The sequence below is a fragment of the Macaca mulatta genome, chromosome 9, assembly GCF_049350105.2.
Source record: "Macaca mulatta isolate MMU2019108-1 chromosome 9, T2T-MMU8v2.0, whole genome shotgun sequence".
Taxonomy (NCBI): Eukaryota; Metazoa; Chordata; class Mammalia; order Primates; family Cercopithecidae; genus Macaca; species Macaca mulatta.
In genome coordinates this window covers 113030699-113050413 of record NC_133414.1, presented here as the reverse complement: position 1 = coordinate 113050413, position 19715 = coordinate 113030699, and the positions used below count along the sequence as shown (strand labels likewise).

At 52.9% G+C, this 19715-nt stretch overlaps 2 protein-coding genes and 2 long non-coding RNA genes across 25 annotated transcripts; 3 read left to right on the top strand and 1 right to left on the bottom strand.

Moving 5' to 3' along the window:
• The first annotated feature begins 34 nt into the window (after positions 1-34).
• Positions 35-1259, top strand: MRPL43 (mitochondrial ribosomal protein L43). Its single transcript, XM_077947366.1, has 4 exons — positions 35-202; positions 331-437; positions 562-788; positions 955-1259. The coding sequence occupies exons 1-4, from the start codon at positions 72-74 to the stop codon at positions 982-984; spliced, it is 495 nt and encodes a 164-aa protein (XP_077803492.1). The 5' UTR covers positions 35-71; the 3' UTR covers positions 985-1259.
• A 647-nt stretch (positions 1260-1906) lies between these two features.
• SEMA4G (semaphorin 4G) lies at positions 1907-18376 on the bottom strand. 22 transcript variants are annotated; one of them, XR_013398287.1, is made up of 17 exons: positions 18285-18376; positions 17952-18184; positions 14860-15366; positions 14620-14768; positions 14287-14349; positions 9870-9968; positions 9213-9306; positions 8961-9074; positions 8583-8752; positions 8330-8499; positions 7571-7715; positions 7219-7441; positions 6862-6977; positions 6569-6729; positions 6332-6393; positions 3170-4225; positions 1907-3036 (listed from the first exon to the last, which is right to left on the bottom strand). XR_013398287.1 is itself a non-coding variant. In XM_077947313.1 (16 exons), exons 3-16 carry the CDS (start codon positions 14981-14983, stop codon positions 3396-3398), a joined length of 2535 nt encoding a protein of 844 aa, XP_077803439.1. In that variant the 5' UTR covers positions 14984-15366; positions 17952-18158; positions 18285-18376; the 3' UTR covers positions 1907-3395. The 22 variants fall into 22 exon arrangements, 10 of the variants coding, with proteins under 10 accessions (XP_077803439.1, XP_077803442.1, XP_077803440.1 ...); XR_013398284.1 differs by having other exon boundaries at positions 6554-6729; positions 17952-18158; XR_013398286.1 differs by having other exon boundaries at positions 17952-18158.
• Positions 3713-8215, top strand: LOC144331265 (uncharacterized). Its single transcript, XR_013398300.1, has 2 exons — positions 3713-5610; positions 8080-8215. It is a non-coding gene; the product is annotated as an uncharacterized LOC144331265 (long non-coding RNA).
• Positions 11677-13950, top strand: LOC144331284 (uncharacterized). The gene is made up of 2 exons (XR_013398322.1): positions 11677-12697; positions 13872-13950. It is a non-coding gene; the product is annotated as an uncharacterized LOC144331284 (long non-coding RNA).
• Positions 18377-19715: the final 1339 nt, after the last annotated feature.

Below are 19715 nucleotides of genomic sequence, written 5' to 3'. Positions count from 1 at the left end.
AGCGGAAGTCTCGAGGTTTAGTCCCGCCCCCCCCCTCGCCGCTTAGGCTCCGCGGCCTCCAAGCTGTAGCTATGACTGCGCGCGGGACTCCGAGCCGCTTCTTGGCCAGTGTTCTGCACAACGGACTGGGTCGCTACGTGCAGCAGCTACAGCGTCTGAGCTTCAGCGTCAGCCGCGACGGCGCCTCGTCTCGCGGCGCCAGGTGAGCCAAGGGAAGTGCGCGGGCGCGGGTCGGGGTGGGGGTGGGGGTCGGGGTAGGGGTGGCAACGACTCCCCGGGTAGGTCGCCCCCAGTCAGGGGTCATATTGCTCACTCTACCGGGTCTTTTAGGGAGTTCGTGGAGCGGGAGGTGATCGACTTCGCCCGACGGAACCCAGGGGTCGTAATATATGTGAACTCGCGTCCGTGCTGCGTGCCCAGAGTAGTGGCCGAATACCGTGAGTGGGGCCGGGCTCCGGCTGGAGGGCGGGATCGGGGGCTCGGCCCGCTAGCCTCCCTCTCTCCTGGTCGCACCGGCCAGCTTCCGCCCACTCACACCCACTCTCACTCCTCTTCTGCTAGTTAACGGGTCTGTGCGCGAGGAGAGCATCCACTGCAAGTCGGTCGAGGAGATCTCGACGCTGGTGCAGAAGCTGGCCAACCAGTCGGGTTTGGACGTGATCCGCATCCGCAAGCCCTTCCACACCGACAACCCTAGCATCCAGGGCCAGTGGCACCCCTTCACCAACAAGCCGACCACTTTCCGCGAGCTATGCCCCCGAGAGGTTCAGGATCCTGCCCCAGCCCAGGTGCAAGCACAGTGAAGAGTTGCTCCACCCCAGGCTTTGGACTGTTTCTCCAGTAAAGGTGGTTCTTCCCCTTTGGGGTTCCAAGCCCAGGTAAATGGAACCCATCAATGGGCAAGTTGACAGAGGTTCTGCTTGGGATAAAGAAGAGCTGCCTGTTTCTTTCCAGTGCCTGCTTCTAGGGGCAGTGACCTTGTGAACCCCTAATTTTTATCAGTTAGCATCCCTAAAACCTGAGATGAGGAAGACTTAAGGGGTTTTACAGGGCCCTTGTTTTTTAAATCCAAATTGATAATGATCTCAAAACACAATGAGAGGTCTGAAGGCTAGCTTCTGAAGAATCCCTGATGTCTTATTGGTACAACCACTGAGCTGTGGAGAGCTCTGCTGTGATGGGCTAGGCACTTTATATCTGTGTGAATGTGTGTGTGTATAGATTTATAAAACTGAGGTTAATAAACTTATCCAAAGTCACATTTCAGGTCTGTCTTCAAAATGTGTGCATATGGTCAGCGCAAGCTTCAGTTTTCATTATTTTAAAACTAGACGCAGAACATATAACAACCATCAGGTGGTTAGCATTAAAGGCTAAGTGATTAATCTAGGCCTGACCCTTGAAAGGGAGAAGGGAGTTATTCCCTGGCCAACAAGCTTTCTGTGGTCTTAGCTATACATCTCCTTCCTCCCACGTTCCTCTTTGTGCAGAAATAAAATCCATGTCCCTTGAGCCAGCTGGTGGGGGGTGCTGAGAACCTTGGGGAAGGGCAGGAAGGCTGATTAATATTTTCCAGTCTTAGTTTAAAAAGGGGGGATGGTGGGGAAATGAGAGCCAGAAAATAAAAATCTAGAAATCCTCATAAGAATTCTTGAACCGTTGTCATTTTCTTGTCATGCCCTAACACCATGATCAATGAATAGTGTGAACCTTAATAAAGAGGCCTGCGTGCCTGCCAAGGAGTCTGGATGGAAGCAGAGGATCCCAGTTTCCTCTGCAAATAGTTGTATTAGGGAGCAGAGCCAACCCTGGAAGCAGACATCAATGCGGCAACTGTATAGGCTCAGGAGCCTGTCACCTGGTGATCAGGGCTGGGCCCATCTAGATGAAGCAGACTACGCATAGCTGTGGGGAAAGAGGGTGTTTATTAACCAACGGCAGGGGGAGGAGCTGAGCCCAGGCTCCCCACTCTGTCACATGCCTGTTCCACCCACCTGGTGGTAAGTGGGGGCATTCCTAAAGAAGTATAGCCATTCTCACAATAAATACATTCATTGTGGGGTGGAGGTGGGAGAGTTTGGGTGAAGGGCAGTAAAAACTCGTGGGATTCCACGTTCTCAGCTACAAAAATAACAGTCATCCTCACCCGAGGGGAATGGGGGAGCTCAGTCAGAATTGATTGTCCCATATAGGCCTAGAGACTTCAGAGGTCCCTGGACCCTGAAAGTGCCCCGGTGAGGTAGGACAGGGGTAGGAGCTAAGCATCCAAACTCCCAGCCACTGCCCTTTGCATAGTTCCAAGAACGGGCTTCATATGCCAATTGAGACATCAGATTTCTCCTCCCTTTCCCTGCTGTAGTCTAGGGGAAGCGAATGCTTGGTTCCCCCAAAAGAGAGGCTGGCTCATTGAGTGCAGTGTTGGTCATCCATTCTAAGGAAGGGCCTGTGAGGACAGCTAAACGGGAGGGGGATCTCCCTCTGAAATGTCCACGGACCAAACCCAACAGACACAGGTCCAAGGCAGCAAGGGGAGGCTCAGAGGTGCATGTGAGTGGAAATGTAAGCACATGTGTGATACAGGTGTGTGTGGCCACATGTGCATGGGGATAGGACATGCCTGGAGCTCTGTCTCTGATACTCTTGAGAATGACCAAGGAGAGTGGGGAGGCTGATTCACAAGGGCCACACAGGAAGGGAGAGGAGGGGAGTGATGCAGTCTTACCTCCCCAGGCTGGCCCATTCCCAAGCTCTTGACAAAGAGGTCACCACATGGGGCTGGGGAAGAGGACCAGATAGGATGTGGCATTTGGGAGGGTACCCCAAGTCCAGAAGCAGGGATGAAACAAGAATGCACCAGGAGAAGGTGAGGGTAGGGGCACTGCAGCCCAGCCGATAAACATTCTTCCACGTGTGCATGTGAATGTACGCAGGGCTTAGGTGGCTGGCAGAGGTCTTGTCTGGTTTCAGGACCATCCAGCACACAGGGCCATGCAGAGGGTGGTGACATTGAGCCCATATGGACCTGCAGAGCCCTGCCTGGGAGAAAGAGAAAGGGTTTGGGCAGATGAATGGAACAGGAGGATGGAGTCCTCGCCTCTTAAGTGTTTAGGTTAGGGGATAGGAACTGGCTCTGGGTCTGCAGGGCACCTGATCCTGAGGGAGCACCTACCTCTGAGGAGCACCGATGGGCCTGGGCTGCTCACATGTGGGTCTGTGGAGACTGAGGAGGGGGCTTTGGCTGGGCCTGACTGGCCAGCCCTACAGGGACATCAAAAAGTTGGGAAAAGGGCATAGAGTGGGGGGAATGAAGGTAGGGTGGCTGTGTTAGGGAGGCAGTGGCCCAGCCTGGGACAGACAGGCTGGCTTGGAAGAGCATTTGTTCTGGGAGGCTGGGCTCAGACAGAGCTCTCATCTAGCTGCTCCACGAGCTGCGTGTGCTTCCTTTTCTCCAGGATGCGGCTGAGTTCCTCAGCGAAGGAGCAGGGCCCTGCTGGTACTCCATTGTTGCTCTGCCTCAGAAGCACATAGCTATTGCCATTCATCCTTCGCAGCCGGCTGGGCAGTGCCACCAGGCCATTGGTCAGCTCAGCTGGTGGCAGTGGGGGCGGTGGGGGTGGTGGGGCTGGGGCTCCCTCCCCAGGGATGATCTGGAGACAGCTGCCCTCCAGGCCTCCAGCCCCCTCCTCCTCATCGCCCTCATCTTCCTCTCCAGGACACTGGCCTGAGACTGTCTGCAGTTGCACGGCAGATCCTCCTGCCCGGCTGGCCCGACCCAGTGAGTATTTCCGTCGGCGCCCTCGTCTGCCTTCCCGCAGACAGGCCACATAGAGGAGGGAGGAGGCCAGGATGAGACAGAGGCCACCAAGTGCGGCAATGGCTAGCACATAGAGCAGTCTGACATCAGGTGCCAGCTGTGCCCCAGGTGTGTCAGGGGCTTTCGGAGCTGGGGCAGGAGTGGCTGGCCGGACCACGAGGCTATAGGAGGCCAGCAGGGTGCGGAGGCCATTTTCCTCAGCATAGCAGCCATAGTTGCCACTGTGCTCAGGCTGTGCATCTGTCACCAGCAGCCCATCCACGCCCACACGGTAGCCACTCTGTCCATCGCTCAGGCCCATGCTTCCATTGAGTAGCCACAAGGCCCGGGCCAGGTTGGATGGCTGGTCACAGGGCAGGAGGACATCATCACCCCGGAGCACAGAGCGGGTCTTCAGTGGTGGTGGTGGCCCTGTGGGGGTTGGGGGAGAGGTCAGTACCAGCCCATCTCAGGAAGGGAATGGAGATGGCAAGCCAGACTGTTGACTGCCAAGTCCCTGGCACCAAGCACAGAACCCGGAATCACCGTGACAGCTGACCCAGGCTCTGTGCTCATGCTTCCACATAAGGTTCACGTTGGCCCTTCCCAGGAAGCAGGCAGTGCCCTTTTCCATTCTCTCTCCATTCTCTCATCCTGTCCTGTAGTTTCAATTTCTGCCATCTGCCAGTAACTCCTAGTCTCTCCCTCAGACTTCTCTCCTGAGTGCCAGACTTGGATATCTACCATGTGCTGGGCATCTCCATATGAGGTCTCTTGGACACTTCAAAGGCCAAAGCTTTTCTCCCAAACTACGCCAGGTCCTTTCCTTGAATCGCCACCACTATGAATGGCGCCACCAGCCATACAGTTGCTTAAGTCAGAAACCTGGGAGTCTCCCTCCTCTTCTTGTTCACCTTTTTTTGTTTGTTTTGTTTTTTTGAGATGGAGTCTCATTCTGTCACCCAGGCTGGAGTACAGTGACGTGATCTCAGCTCACTGCAACCTCCGCCTCCCCGGTTCATGCAATTCTCTTGCCTCAGGCTCCTGAGTAGCTGGGATTACAGGCATGTGCTGCCATGCCTGGCTAGTTTTTGTATTTTTAGTAGAGACACGGTTTCACCATGTTGGCCAGGCTGGTCTTGAACTCCCAACCTCAAGTGATCCAACCGCCTTGGCCTCCCAAAGTGCTGGGATTATAGGCATGAGCCACTGTGCCCGGCCCTTCTTCACGTTTGTATCTAACTCTCACGAAGATTTGGTTTCTGGCATCTATCTTAGACCTGTTGATCTCTCTCCTTCCATGACTTCTGGCCCACTCTGGCCCCATGTAATCCATTCTCCAAGAGAGGTATTTTAAAAACACAAATCTGATCTTGCCACTTTCCGGCCTAAAACTCTTCAGAGATTTCCTGTTGCTTTTCGGATAAAGACCAAAATCTTCAACATGGTCTTTGCCCACTTGTCCAGCCCATTCTCCTGTCACTCAAATGTGCCAGCCTCCCTCTGCCTGCTGCTCCCTCTGCTTGCATGTCACCCCATTACCCCATGTCGTCTGCTTGCCTGGCTAACTTGTGGGAGATAGCATAATATAGTATAGTGACCAGAAGCACAAAGTCAAGTCAGACTGCTTAGGGTCAGGTTTGAATTCTTTCTTCCTTCCGTTCCTTCCTTTCCTTCCTTGCTTTCTGTCTTTCTCTCTCTCTCTCTCTTTCTTTCTTTCATGAGGTCTCACTCTGTTACCCAGGCTGGAGTGCAATGGTGTGATCTTGGCTCACTGCAACCTCCACCTCCCAGGCTCAAGTGATCTTCCCACCTCAGCTTTCCAAGTAGCTGGGACTACAGACATGTGCCACCACACCTGGCTAATTTTTGTATTTTTTGTAGAGATGGGGTTTTGCCATGTTGCCCAGGCTGGTCTCCAATTCCTGAGCTCAAGCAATCCACCTACCTTGGCCTCCCAGAGTGCTGGGATTACAGGCGTGAGCCACTGTACTCAGCCAGGTTTGAATTCTGGTCCAGTTTCTTAATAGCTGAATAAGTTTGAGCAACTTACTTACACTCCCTGGGCCTCAGAGAGGTCCCTCATGGGGACGATAATAATGGCACCTTTCTCATAAGAATGCTGTGAGAATAAATGACATCATGCATAGAAGTATTTAGATCAGTGCCTGGCACACAGTAAATACTTAATACATCTTAGCTATGATGATTAACTTTTGTTCTTCAGATATCAGCTCAGTCATCTGATCTCCCTTGGGGAAATACCCATTACGTTCCTGAACCCTTGTCATCTGCTACTTGGCTATAAGCTCTAGAAGTGACAACACACTTCACATCTTGAATGTGTTTCCTAGTTTATAATTCATTTGGGCAGTAAATGTTTGTTGAGCACTTACTCTGTGCCAGGCTCTGCGTTTGAGTCATCCTTACCAAATGCACACAGCCAAAGCCACTCAGATACAAACGTGTACGACATAGCAGTAAATGGCAAAGAGGAGAGGCTGTGCAGCTAGACCCACACTCATATGAGTCACTTACCTGTATCCCTGCTGCTCTCACAGCCTCGATTTCCTCTCTCTATGTCCTGTATCAGTGCTGTCCTGGGACAGAAGATCAGGTTTTATGAACAAGCGGAACTGGGTTTCAGTTTCCCAGTGACAGGGTAGATAGGTCTGTTACCAATAACTAACCCCTGCACTCCCCCAGGCCTTCCTCCTCCACTCAGGCCACATGTGACTCTCACCCCCCACCACTTCCCACCTGCTTCCCTGGGACCTGTTGGCTATGGTGGTGGCTGCCATGCAGGCATGGGTGCCGGGGTCCCAGCCACAGTAGGGGTCTCGGGCCAAGATGCAGTCATAGCAGGATCGGTAGCGGGAGCAGCTGGAGAGTGGTAGCTGGATGACTCCGCTAGGAGCCCCCACATAGAGGCTGTGCTGGGAGCCAGATAGGACAGTTGGTCAGCAATGCCCCCACTCAAACTTACAGATACACAGCCTCTGCCCAACCTCCCCACTCCCTCCTCCTATTTCAGCAAGCCTATATTAAGGATCACAGAGAAGGGTTACCTGCATTAGAGAGATGACTAGATTTTCCACAGACTGGGGCTCCCTGAACACTTGTGTCTCTTCAATAATGTGCATCCCAGAGCCCAGGACTACGGCCTTGTGGATCCAGCCATCAGCTGGCATGGAAAGAGCAGAGAGTCAGACCCCAACTATGGGATCTGCTCTCAGCACCCTGCAAGAGGCCTAATAGGAACAGCTCAGGAGTCATGAGGTCCAGAGGTCCAGAACAAGGACTCAGCCAGGAGCAGTGGACCCTCAGGACATTGGGAACTCCAGATTAGTCATGGCAGGAATTAATGGATTCAGAAGCATTAGTGATCAGGGCCAACAGGGATCAGGGATTGGGATCAGAAGCACCTGTGCCCAGAAAGAGCAGGTCATAGGTGGGTCCAGCAGGCGTGGTGACAGGTGTCCCTGTAAGGTGTGTGTAGCGTACATTGCGCTTGAGCAGCAGGGGCCGTCCACGTGTGGGCACAACGGGCCGAGCCATCAGTGGGTGCAACTTTACAAAGTCCAGGACCAGGGATGGCAAGTCTTGGGATGAATTGTAGCCTTGGCTGCGCAATGAATCTGTGATACACTGGGGTAGGGAACAAAGGTGGTGAACCTCGGGACTCCACCACCTGCCTGCCCTCTCCACAAGGCCAGACTCACTGACCCTTCCCTGGGCTCTGTCTGCTCAGCACTGGTCCCAGGCCTGGGCACTCACCGAGCCAGGCCGGGGCTCAGGCACCCCACCCTCATAGCGACCCCAGCGCCGGGAACCATCCTGGTATTCCATATAGGGTCCTGCAAAGACAGCCTGGATCTCTGCCAGGTCATAGCGGCAGATGGCTGAGGCCTCCAGGGTCTTCCTAGGAATGGGACATAGGGCAAGGGGGGCGAGTTACACAGAGTCAAGCCTGCCCCCCAACCCATGCTCAGCCTGAAGCTCACTGTTACCCTGGCCAACCCCAGCTATAGTCCCACAGGGCCTCTCCTGTGAGTCAGTGGACCACTGCATTCATTCTCTGGCTCTATGTGCTTGATGTGCTTAAAATTCTTGATTCTCTAGCTTGATGTGCTTAAAATTCTCACTTTGCCAGCACTTTGAGAGGCCGAGGCCAGTGGATCACGAGGTCAAGAGATCGAGACCATCCTGGGCAACGTGGTGAAACCCCGTCTCTACTAAAAATGCAAAAATTAGCCAGGCATGGTGGCGTGTGCCTGTAGTCCCAGCTACTCGGGAGGCTGAGGCAGGAGAATCACTTGAACCCAGGACGTGGAGATTGCAGTGAGCCGAGATCGCGCTACTGCACTCTAGCCTGGCAACAGAGCGAGATTCTCTCTTAAAAAAAAAAAAAAGAAAAAAATATCTCACTTTGCAGCCAGACCTCCCCACAGTGGATCCTATCTCATCTTCACTGACCTCTGCTCCAGCCCCTATGCTGTCCCCAGTTCCTTGCCTCCCCATTGTCCCTGCACTGACCACTGTGTGCTCAGCGTGAAGGCTGCATAGAAGTGTGTACGGCTTGAGGTTTCAGCATCCAGGCTGCAGACCCCACGCAGTGTCTCATACAGTGGAATGTGGCAGATGAGACGGGCTTTCAGGAAGGATGTCCACTTCTTCTGCAGGATCTTCTTCCCTCCCAGGTCTCCCTGGGGAGGTGGGGGTACGGGTTAAGGGGCCAGGGTCAGAGGTCCAACCTCTATACCCGTGCCCCAACATCAGCCCTATCCACCTTGCAGACACGAGCGACACGGGCCACACGGTGACTGCTGCGGCTCTGAGTGAAGCTGCCAGAGCCCTCCTCAGTGGCACGCTCCGTGAAGAAGTAGTATACCTTGTCGTCGTCACCCACTGCACTGGCCTTGCTCTCCCGCACGAGGACGGAGAACACAAACTCAGCATCTGTGGGTCAGGCAGTTTGAGAGGCTTTTGAGACAGGCTGGGGACCCCTTTCCCCCACTCTGAGTCCTACCCCTCACTTGACAACACACAGGAATGGAATGGGCAGGCTCACCTGGGGACTTGGGGGTGGGGTGGTCAGCTGGCCAAGGGAGTAAAAATGAAGAAATAGTCCCCTACCCCCCATCATCCTGTGCCTCATCCTCCTAACCATTGAGCCAATGCATTGGTGTCTCCTCAGTTCTCAGGGAGTGTGGGTGGCGGCTCCGACGGATGTCGGGAATGCTCCGGAATTCATACCGAGTGGCTGTGTAGAGGCCTCCATCTGGCGTGGGGACATTCCAGGCATGAGAGACGTGTCATATACAACAGGGCACATGACATATATGTGGTGGCAGGTCCTAGAGATGAGATCCACATCTTAAAAACATCATGCTTGTGATAGGGAAGAGGGCCTGCTCACCAATGATGAGGCCCGTGAAGCCACGGGCTGGGTCGTAAGGACACTTCTCCTTCCCCTCCTCAAAGCTGGTTGGCAAGGTGAAGGCCTCAGCATCCTAGGGAACAAGGGACCAGCAGTAACTGGTTCAGAGAACAGGTAGGGACAGTGGCTCCAAGTCAGATCAGTCTGGGGTCAGGGATCAGCAATCAGGGCTAGGGGCAGGTTGTATGGCAGATGCACCTGACAGCAATAACTTAAGCATCCCCTGAGAATGACCTTATGGCCTAAAAACAATGTATGTTTGGAGTTCCAAATCTGCAAGTGGGCAACCCAGAGTTTCACTCCTTATCTATGAAGAACACATGAGCCCCTAGCCCATCCTGTGGAACACGTGCCATCCAGGGGATCAAGTCCCTTTGTTTTGGGTTAAATGAAGTTTGCCAGGTGGAGGTGATTAGGGGGAGGCTGCTAAGTGAAATGCTATATAAACTGCATGCTTTTTACAAAGGGGAGTGGTTCTCCAGTGCAGCCCGCCACCACAGGACTGCCCTGTATGGAAGTCCCCTTAATAAACCATCCATCTCCTTCACTGGCTCTGAGTCTCTTCTTTGGCATCTCGAACATGATCCCATCCCTAATGAAGCCAACAGAGATCTAGCACAACACAGGTCTACTCACAATTGCTGCACAGAGGGGCTGGAAGGCGTGAGTCCCACATGCATAGAGGTGGGTGGAATTGAGCCGCTGCAGGAACCGCACATGGTTAAAGCACTCTGTCTGTGGGATGAGGTGGACAGGGCTGTGAGCCCCCTGCCTGACTAGAGGCTTCCTCCATTAGTCTAGCTTGTAGTTTGGCTTTTGTCCCTACCCACAGGACAAATGGTTCTTTCCAAGATACCTGTGATCCTTCTCACTGCTCCAGAATATTTCCTGGAACTCACTCTCCTTGGCCTCCCAGTAACATGACACTATTTCTCTCCTCTGTCCCTCAGATTATCTGACACCACTTTGCCAATATCTCCTGTGTCTCTTGCAGTTCCCTCCACCCCTGGTTCAAGAGCTGCCAGGGATTCCACCATCCTGAGGTGCTTCTCCTCTCCCATTCAGCTCCTTCTCAGCAACTCTTTCTATTCTTGGAACTCCTGCCCTCCCCACTGGGGTGATACAACCAAATCTCTCCCTAGATGCCAGCTCGCTCTCCACCTGATATCCCAGGGATGCTTTAAACTCACCTTGTCAGAAGCCAAGTTCATCCCCTCCTCCATAACCTACATCTTTCCTAAACCTGTTTATCCAGTTTTTCCCACCTCACTTCATCCATCCTACGACTCAACTTAGAAGCCAGGAATCATCCTTGCTGCTTCCTATTTTCTCACCCCCACATTCAGTCCCTCTCCACAATTAATTCATTGTCCTAAATGTCTCTTGACTTGGTCCACTTTGACTCCACCAACAGCACCCAGTCCAAATGACCACCATGACCTCTTCCTTAGACAACTGCAGTTGTTACCTGATAGCTCCTCCCAACCTTCTCTTTCCTAAAAATGACTTTTATAACAGCTATTTATTCAGTCAACGATGAATACATGTACATAGTATAAAACTCAGAAAGTACAAAGGGGTATGTTATAAACAAGGAGTCTCCCATTTATCCCTGTCTCCTAGGTTGCCTGCAAAGAAGACTGCTGTTACTATCGTCTGAAGTTTCCTTCCAGAGATATTTTACCAAACAACACACTTTTGGTACTCTCCAACCACTTTCCAAGGGATATTCTAAAAATGTAAACCTAGTCAGGTGTGGTAGCTCACACCTGTAATCCCAGCACTTTGGGAGACTGAGGTGGGAGGATCACTGGAGCCCAGGAGTCCAAGACCAGCCTGGACAACAGAGCAAGACCTCATCTCTATGTGGTGGCATGCACCTGTAGTCCTAGCTACTTGGGAGGCTTAGGCAAGAAAATTGTTTGAGCCCAGGAGGTCGAGGCTGCAGTGAACCACTGCGCTCTAACCTGGACAACAGAGTGAGACCATGTCTGAAAAAAAAAAAAGTCAAGTGGATCACACCACTGTATTGGCTCATCGGTGACCTGAACAGAGTCCCACATGCTCCTAGCCCTGTGTGATGGGACTCTGCCCCTTCCTCTGGCCTCACTCACCCCACTCCAGTCACACTGGTTTTCTCTGCCTGTCAAATGCCCTCAGCTGCCAGTCTCTTGACTCCTTTGCCATGTTAATGATTCCTCCTCTTGCCTGTTACCCAGGGTTTAAATCCATACAGGCCTCTTTTGTCTCTTCCTGCTCCCTCACCTGGTATAAGCCACTGGCATCTGTGCCTCCTCTCCATAAGCCTGCTCAGGTCCCTTCCTCTGACCCAAATGATGCCCCAGCCTCCTCACTGCTTTTCCTGCCTCCAGACTCACCCTATTTTCATCCATCCAGTACCTGGGGCCAGAAAAATGTTCCTATAGTGATGTTTCCCCAAGATGTTTATTTATTTTTTTTAATTTTTTTTTTTTTTGAGATGGAGTCTCGCTCTGCCACTAGGCTGGAGTGTAGTGCGTGATCTCAGCTCACTGCAACCTCCGCCTCCTGGGTTTAAGAGATTCTCCTGTTTCAGTCTCCCGAGTAGCTGGAACTACAGGTGTGTGTCACCACGCCCAGCTGATTTTTGTATTTTTAGTAGAGACAGGGTTTCACATGTTGGCCAGACTGGTCTCGATCTCTTGACCTCGTGATCCACCCGCCTCTGCCTCCCAAAGTGCTGGGATTATAGGCCTGAGCCACCACGCCCAGCGGATGTTTACATTTTTTAAAGGGGGGTAGGGAGGTATTCTCTGCTCAAATAACTTTAGAAACCACAGGTGAAACCTATCTTTACTGGGGTTACTTCCTAGAGCCTGAAGGATGTTGCTGTGCATTGTGGGACTGGACATGCAGTGTTTCCCAAACTCATTTGACATTTAAACCCCTCCTTTGAAAATTAGTGTTCCTCAGAACATGCTTTGGGAACTGTTCTATAAAGCCTTGCTATCTAAAGTGTGGTCTGGGGACCAGCAGCATCAACTTCACTTGGGAGCTTGTTAGAATTGCAGACTTGGGCCCTTCCCCAGACCTACTGAGTTTGGCACCTGCATTTATAATATATTTGGGTGATACATTAAAGTAGGAGCCTCTAAAATATCAAATTGTGAGCGTGTTCACTGTCACAGAATAAAACCCAAACTCCCAGCTGGGCATCTGTGGCCTTCCATGACCTGGTTCCACCTGCCTCCCCAGCCCTGTTTTCTACTCGTGCTGCACCAAGAGGCAGTCTTCGATGGAAGCTCTTGGAGATGCCTTTTTAAATGCAGCTGTCCCAACACCACCCCCGGCCCACCTTGCCCCAGTGGACCTTGGGAATGTTTTTTTGTTTTTTTTTTTTTAATTAGAGATAGAGTCTCATTATATTGCCCAGGCTGGCCTCGAACTCCTGGGGTCAAGTGATCCTCCTGCCTTGGCCTCCCAAAGTGTTGAGATTACAAGTGTGACCCACCATGCCCAGCCCAGGGTTGTTTATTTTGTAAAAGCTCTCTAGATACAGCCATTACATAGCCAGACATGGGACCCTTGGAGACACCCTATTCTTTAGCTGGAAAGGGCTGACGCTTCATTAATGCCTCTCCATGGAATACTGGGTATTTGAACTATTCCTTGACCAAAGCCTCATTTTTCTCATCTGCGAAATGTAGGATAATACCATTTCATGGGGTTATTTTAGAATTAACTGAGATAATAGCTAAATCAGCACTTACTATAGATGGTCCCTGACTTAACAATGGTTCAATTTATTATGATGGCTTTAATGGGAAGTAACCCCATCCTAAGTAAGCATCTGTAGAGGTTACTTACTGTTTTTTGTTGGTCTGTTTTTTTGAGACAGGGTTTTGCTTTGTCGTCCAGGCTGGAATGTAGTGGCTTAATTATAGCTCACGTAGCCTCAACCTCCCAGGCCCAAGCGATACTCCCACTCAGCCTCCCAAGTAGCTGGGACTATGGGTGCATGCCAGCATACTTGGCTAATTTTTTTTTTTTTTTTTGTATATTTTTTGACACAACAGGTCTCGCTGTGTTGCCAGGGTTGGTCTCAAACTCCTGGACTCAAGCTGTTCTCCCACCCTCAGCCTCCCTGAGTTGTTGGGATTACAGATGTGAGCCACCGCATCCAGCCTACTTATTGTTATCATGATTATTTGGGATCCCAGAGGAGATGAAAATGCCATTGCAGGACAAGCTAGTAGGCCACCAGATGTTTGAATTAGAAGTGCTGTGCCCATGCGGTGGCTCAAGCCTGTAATCCCAGCACTTTGGGAGGCCGAGGCGGGTGGATCACGAGGTCAGGAGATCGAGACTATCCTGGCTAACATGGTGAAACCCCGTCTCTACTAAAAATACAAAAAACTAGCCGGGCGTGGTGGCGGGCGCCTGTAGTCTCAGCTACTTGGGAGGCTGAGGCGGGAGAATGGCGTGAACCCGGGAGGCGGAGCTTGCAGTGAGCCGAGATCACGCCACTGCACTCCAGCCTGGGAGACACAGCGAGACTCCGTCTCAAAAAAAAAAAAACAAAAAAAAACAAGAAGTACTGTGCCCAGATGCCAGGTGCAATGGCTTACATCTGTAATCCCAGCACTTTGGGAGGCCAAGGTAGGAGGACTGCTTGAGGCCAGGAGTTCAAGACCAGCCTGGGCAACATGGCAAGACCCTGTCTCTATAAAAAATAAAATACTTAGCTCGGCGTGGCATATGCCCGTGGTCCTAGCTACTCAGGAGGCTGAAGTGGAAGGATCCCCTGAGCCCAGGAGTTTAAGGCCACAGTGAACTATGATTATGTCACTGTACTCCAACCTGGATGACAGACTGAGACCCAACCTCAAAAACAGAAAAAAAAAAAAATGCTGTGCCCATGGCTTGCCACTCTGGCAATACTTACAATGTTTACTGTGGTTGCTGAGATTTACTGGCAGGTCTGTACCTACCCATCTGTGTCCCCAACAACCCTGGCATCCCTGATTGAGGAAGAAGAGGAGGAAAGGAGCTGGGGACAGGGCAGACCACATACCTGGTTGTTTTTCCCTTTTTGATGACATTTGCTTTGCATCTCTGGGGAGGCTTCCCAGTGGATCTAGTGGGGGCAAAGGGAATAGGCTGATGCATTGACCCCAATACCTATTACTCATAGGACCAGGCAATAGGACCCCACGGAGCTGGGGAAATTGGGGTGAGGATCAATTTCAGAAGGAACATTGAATGCAAGGGACACCTGGGCTGGGAAGGGCAGTGCTGTCTGACCAGGGGACTATGGAAGGCTTGGCAGGGTTTTCAGGAAGTTGAGGTCCCAGGGAGCTGGATGAGGATGGAGACCCTCTGGGTGGTCCAGGTTCCAGGGCCTGACCTCTTTGTGAGCCCCATCTCCTATGTCGTTGGCACTGAGAGAGAACAGGGCACCTCGGGCTCCCACCAGCAGCCTTGCTGAGGCCTCCTCCAGGAGCAGTGTTGAGTAGTTCTGGGCTTGGCCCTCGAAGTGCCGGGTCCCAGAGAGCTCTGGGGAGAGCAGGTACAGTGAGTCTAGTTCTGGGGTGCCTTCCCACCCCCAGCCCTGGCTCCTGCTGCCTTTTGAGGTTGAGGGTCTAACCTTCATAGGGTATGGTCATCCGAGGGGTGGCATCGAGTTCTCTAGATGGTCTCCGCAGTGAGGGTCCTGGGACTGCAGTTGCTGTGAGGATGCTCAGGAGGAGGGGCCACAGCCTCCCCCACATCTTCCTGGGGAGGCCCAGACTAACAAGACCCCCAAAGGGAGCCAGAGTCACAGGTTGTAGGGGCAGGGATTGGGAAGCACAGTCACAGAGGTCAAAGTCCAAGGAAGTCACTTGGAAGGTCAGGGGTCATAAGCTCATGGGAGTCAAGGAATCATGGGGCCATGGGGGGTCCTGGAATCGGGGGGACATGGAGTCACAGGGTTGTGTGGCCATGGAATCCCAGCTAAGAGGTCAGAAGGAGGGAGGGATCACATGCCTTTCTGCATCAAATGCAAACTCCATGGTGAGAGGGAGTTGTGAAGTTCTAGAGGGGTTGTAGGTTACTGATGGGGTCACCCTGCCCCCGACAGTAGAGCTAGTCCTGGTTTTCTGAGGTCTGTTTTCTGAAGAAAAAACAGGGAAAAAAAAAAAGCTCTTTGATCTGTATGTGGGTGGAAGATGGATGGCGTTACCCAGACTTCAGGGGGCACTGAAGGAAGGAGGCCCAGCATCCACAGAACGCCCACGACAGGATCAACTCACAATCATTCTGTCTATCCCTTTGCTCTGATGCTGGAGGCTGGGGTGGAACTTACCTTCCTTACAAGACCCTAGACACCCACAACCCGAACCCAAGGTCATGACCCTCTTCTGGCCAAGTCAGAAGCTCTGCTAGGCCCTCAAGTCAAAGGAGCTGGGGTTCTCTGAGAGAATGCCTGCTTCTCTCAACAATGAGATGCAACTCGGTCAGCAGCTGCCCCTGCTGCCTGCGGGGGTGCCTTATGCAGGAAGGCCTGACCAGAGAGGTTTAATGGGCCTTTGTTTATTTTGTCCTGCTTTCCCTTTGTTTTTTCTTTTCCCTGGCCTGAGAGCTCCCTCTGGAATTTCTCTTTAATTATAACTTCTCCTTGGTATTCCTCTCTAAGGGGGTACACATCTCTGCCCATGCCAGTCTGTGCTGCACCCTCTGGCTAGGCATCCACACGTGTCCCTACCTGCAGGTAGGCATTCACAGGCATTGGGGTGGGTACCTAGGGTCCCCCTGGTTGCACAGGTGTAATGTCTGTGCAGGAGGCTGTAGTGTGCATGGCCAGTTGAGACATAAGCAATGTGAAGAAGGTAAATGATGGGATCCCTGAGCCCTTGGACCCTCCCTCAAGCCAACCAGCTGGGGAGGGAATGGGGGTGGGTGGTGGGCCTCTCCCAACCCCTGTAACAGGCCTCCTAATCACCAAGGGTTTCCTTGAAGAGTTCCTCGGCTGGGTGAGGTGTGGAGAGACCTAACCCATTCCATCTCATCTGTCACCCACAGGCAGGGCCAGAGGGTGCCACTGGTGCCTCCTCTCCCAGGTCAAATATTAACTACCTGGCCTTGGAAAGAGGGGAGGAATCAGGAACTGGCCAGAGGGATAACAGGAGCATTTATTCAAGAGGTAAAGGTCAGCACTGCAGGGGCAGAGCCCTGAGGGGGAGAGTTGACTATGAAAGGGAGAGAAGAGGATTCCCTGATCCTGAAAGGGTATAGGCTCCCTGTTTGGGAGCTGGGACAGCAGGAAGCTTCAGGCAAGCTGGCCATGCCCCACCCCTCCCTGTGGAGGCACACCTGTTTACCTTTGGGACCTCCTATTTGCTCAGTGCAAAAGGCATGTGTGTGGGGAGCATTATGGCTAGGAGGAACATGCCCCAGGTTAGAGGAGCCACTCAGTGTGGTGCATGTCACACTTACAGTTTAAGAGTCACATGGGTGACTCTTAGGAAGATGATGTACACGCACATGGATGCACACACACACACATACACATTCACAAGGAGGACTGTGAACACATGGATTCACAGGGGTCACTCACACATACACTCACAGGGAGGTTTGTGCACACATATGCTCACACAGAGGGCCACAGCCACAGGTAATCATACATATTCACATGTGAAGTTGAATTTACATGCTCATCCATTCAGCAGGTCACACAGCCTCAGAGGTTGAGGAAAGATAAACCCACACATATGGGTTTCTGTCAAGGACTGTGCACCTCTATTCAACAGGAGGGTCCTATCCATATACATGTATGTGTGGGGACATGCACACAAACCCACTGATGTAGTGGGCCAGGCAATCATGTTCACAGAAGGGTCAAGTACATGTGTGTTCACACAGAGTCCTTGAACACACAACTACATCCATGCAGAGAGAAGCACACATGCATACAGGGGTCCAGTTTTCACCACAGGCTTGGGGGCTGCTAGTGTCCACTGGGGTGAGATGCAGAGCAGAACCCTGCCTGCGTTCCTGAAAGTCCCAATTCTAAGGCCCAATTTCAAGTGTGTGTGTGTGTGTGTGTGTGTGTGTGTGTGTGGGCGAGGGGGGTGATGGGGGAGGCTTCTGACCTTGGATGGTCAGATGGGATGGGTGCATGAGTCAAGGCCGCTCTACAAGGGAGGGAATGGGAAACTAACCCAGGCAGGAGGAGGCCTCTAGCTTTAGCAAAGGAAAGATGGAATGGAACGCATAACTTAGTACTCCTCCACCCCGATGTATATTGCAGTTCTAGAGGTAGGAGACGGGCTGGCGCTCTCAACCCCCACTTAACCTGTTGGGAGGGGGCGGGGCTAAGTGAGCAGGGCGGAGCATACCACCCCTCCCTTCAGTGGCGAAGCGGGTTTAAGGTCTCCTGTCCACGCCCCACACTCCACCCCAAGTTCCACAGTTCGAGTTCTTCCCCAGGGCCAGCCCCCTGAACTCTGATCACCTTCCCTCTATTAGATCCTAGGGTGGAGGGAATTGGGGAGGAGAGACCCTTAAAACAGGATCAATGGAGGATCAGCAGGCTTTCGACCTTCATCCCAGATGTCCACCTACCTCGTGTAGGCAGTATCTCCCTCTGCCTAGTAGGATGGTGGTCTCTCCTGGCTTGAGAGAGCCCCTCCCCCGGTACCCCCTCCCTACAACATCCTGGACAGTCCGCGGTTCTCGCCCTTCGTCAGGTCTAACCTCAGTCTCTACTGCTGCAGCTCGAGGACAAGCTCTCCTTCGATCCCGCCGGACGCCGGGAGACGTGACCCAGATCCTGGGGAACACTGTTCACCACACGGACCCCTCCCCATGCTGGTCCCCGACTCCGTGATGGCCGGTCTGCACCCTGCGCAGCCCGAGGCCTGGCCCGCGCCCCTCTAGAGCCTTCATGCAGAATCGGGGGACCTGGCGGTGAGAAAGGCCTGGCCCAGCTTGGAGGGTAGAATGGACGTGGGGGAGGCCTTGCCCGACCCCCGGCCCGAAGCCCCCGACTCAGGCCAGGCCGCCGCCCGCACTCCCCGCCTTGCTCACCTTTGCGCTTGGATCCAGGGCCATAGAGACAGCGACGCGCGGCTCCGCGGCCCCACAGCACCAGCTGCGAGGAAGGGGCCGCGGCTGGAGGCGGGGCGGGGGGTGGAGGCGGAGCCGAGGGTGGGGCGGGGTCCTGGAAGGCGGGGCCGACTGGGTGGGGTGAGGGGAAGGTCGCCGCTCTCTTCTTTGCGCCCCCTGCTCTAGCACAATAGAGGCGGTTTGAGAGCGAGGCTCACACACAGCCTTCGGCCATCGGGCGACCCCGCGCCTCTAGGCGCTACGGCCCTGATAATCGCCCCCTGGTGGTGGCCTCGCCACCCCGTGCACCCTCCACATGCTTATAGCCCGCCCTCTCCTCCCCTGTAATCCTAGGATTCCCCCCGACTTGCCTACTGCTGGGGACGTGCAAACCTGCCCTGGCGTTGAGGGGTTGGGGGACCCTCTCAGAGGGCCTTCTGGCCTGTCGTCTAACCTGGACCTCACTCCCTGCGCTCCTGCCACTCGCTTCTGCTCTAGGATGTGGAGGGAAGGCTACCCTAGGTGGAGACTGGAGGTTGGGGAAGCTCTGAACACAAGGAAAGGGCTTGATTCCCAGCTTCAGGGGCTGTTCAGCTTGAGCTATGCGTGGGGGAGATGGGGTCAGGCCTGAATGGATGGATGAAGTAACAGCTTGACCTGAAAGGCACACAGAAAATGCTTTTTCTGGATAAACAAGCCACAAGCATTTGCACCTGTTCACTCACCAAATCTTAACCCTAACCTAGGCTCACCTCAGGGACTGGGTCATTCAAACACTTGCCTTCCCCTCCAGCTCATCTTGGGCACCATTCTTATCCAGAACTTAGAGTGCATCCTTCTAGGCAATCAAATACCCTGTCCTTCCCAGATTCAATCACCTTACCCAGCAGCAATCTAGGAAACCCCTCACAATCAACTCCCCAACTCCTTTAACTCAATTAGGATGGTCCTTCTGTGCAAACTTGGGTCCTGCCTCCTTTAATAGGTCACAGCCTATTAAAGTGAACTTAGCCCCTATAGTCCAAACAAAACCTGCATTCAGGCCCTGACCCAGCCTGGTCCTTCCTCCTCCATCCATGACAGTATTCATGTGGGCTCAAGAGATGGACCAAAATGATAAAGTCCACAGGAACATATGTGATTGACTCTTGCACATGCCTAGGAGTCAGAACAGGATTCAAGTGGCACATTTAACCAAAGGAACCTTGGGAAAGACACTTCATCCTTCTTTCTGGATTCCCCAAAGCTCACAGTTTGGCACTGAATCATATACAATCTCGTAGTTTGGATGGCTGTGTGTGACTGCAGACTGCTAGACAGCAGGGCCCACATCACAGTTCCACCTCCCCCAACACTCTGCAAATAGGATATGTGTGGCGGGGAGAGGGAAGGTAGCTGGGGAGAAACACAATA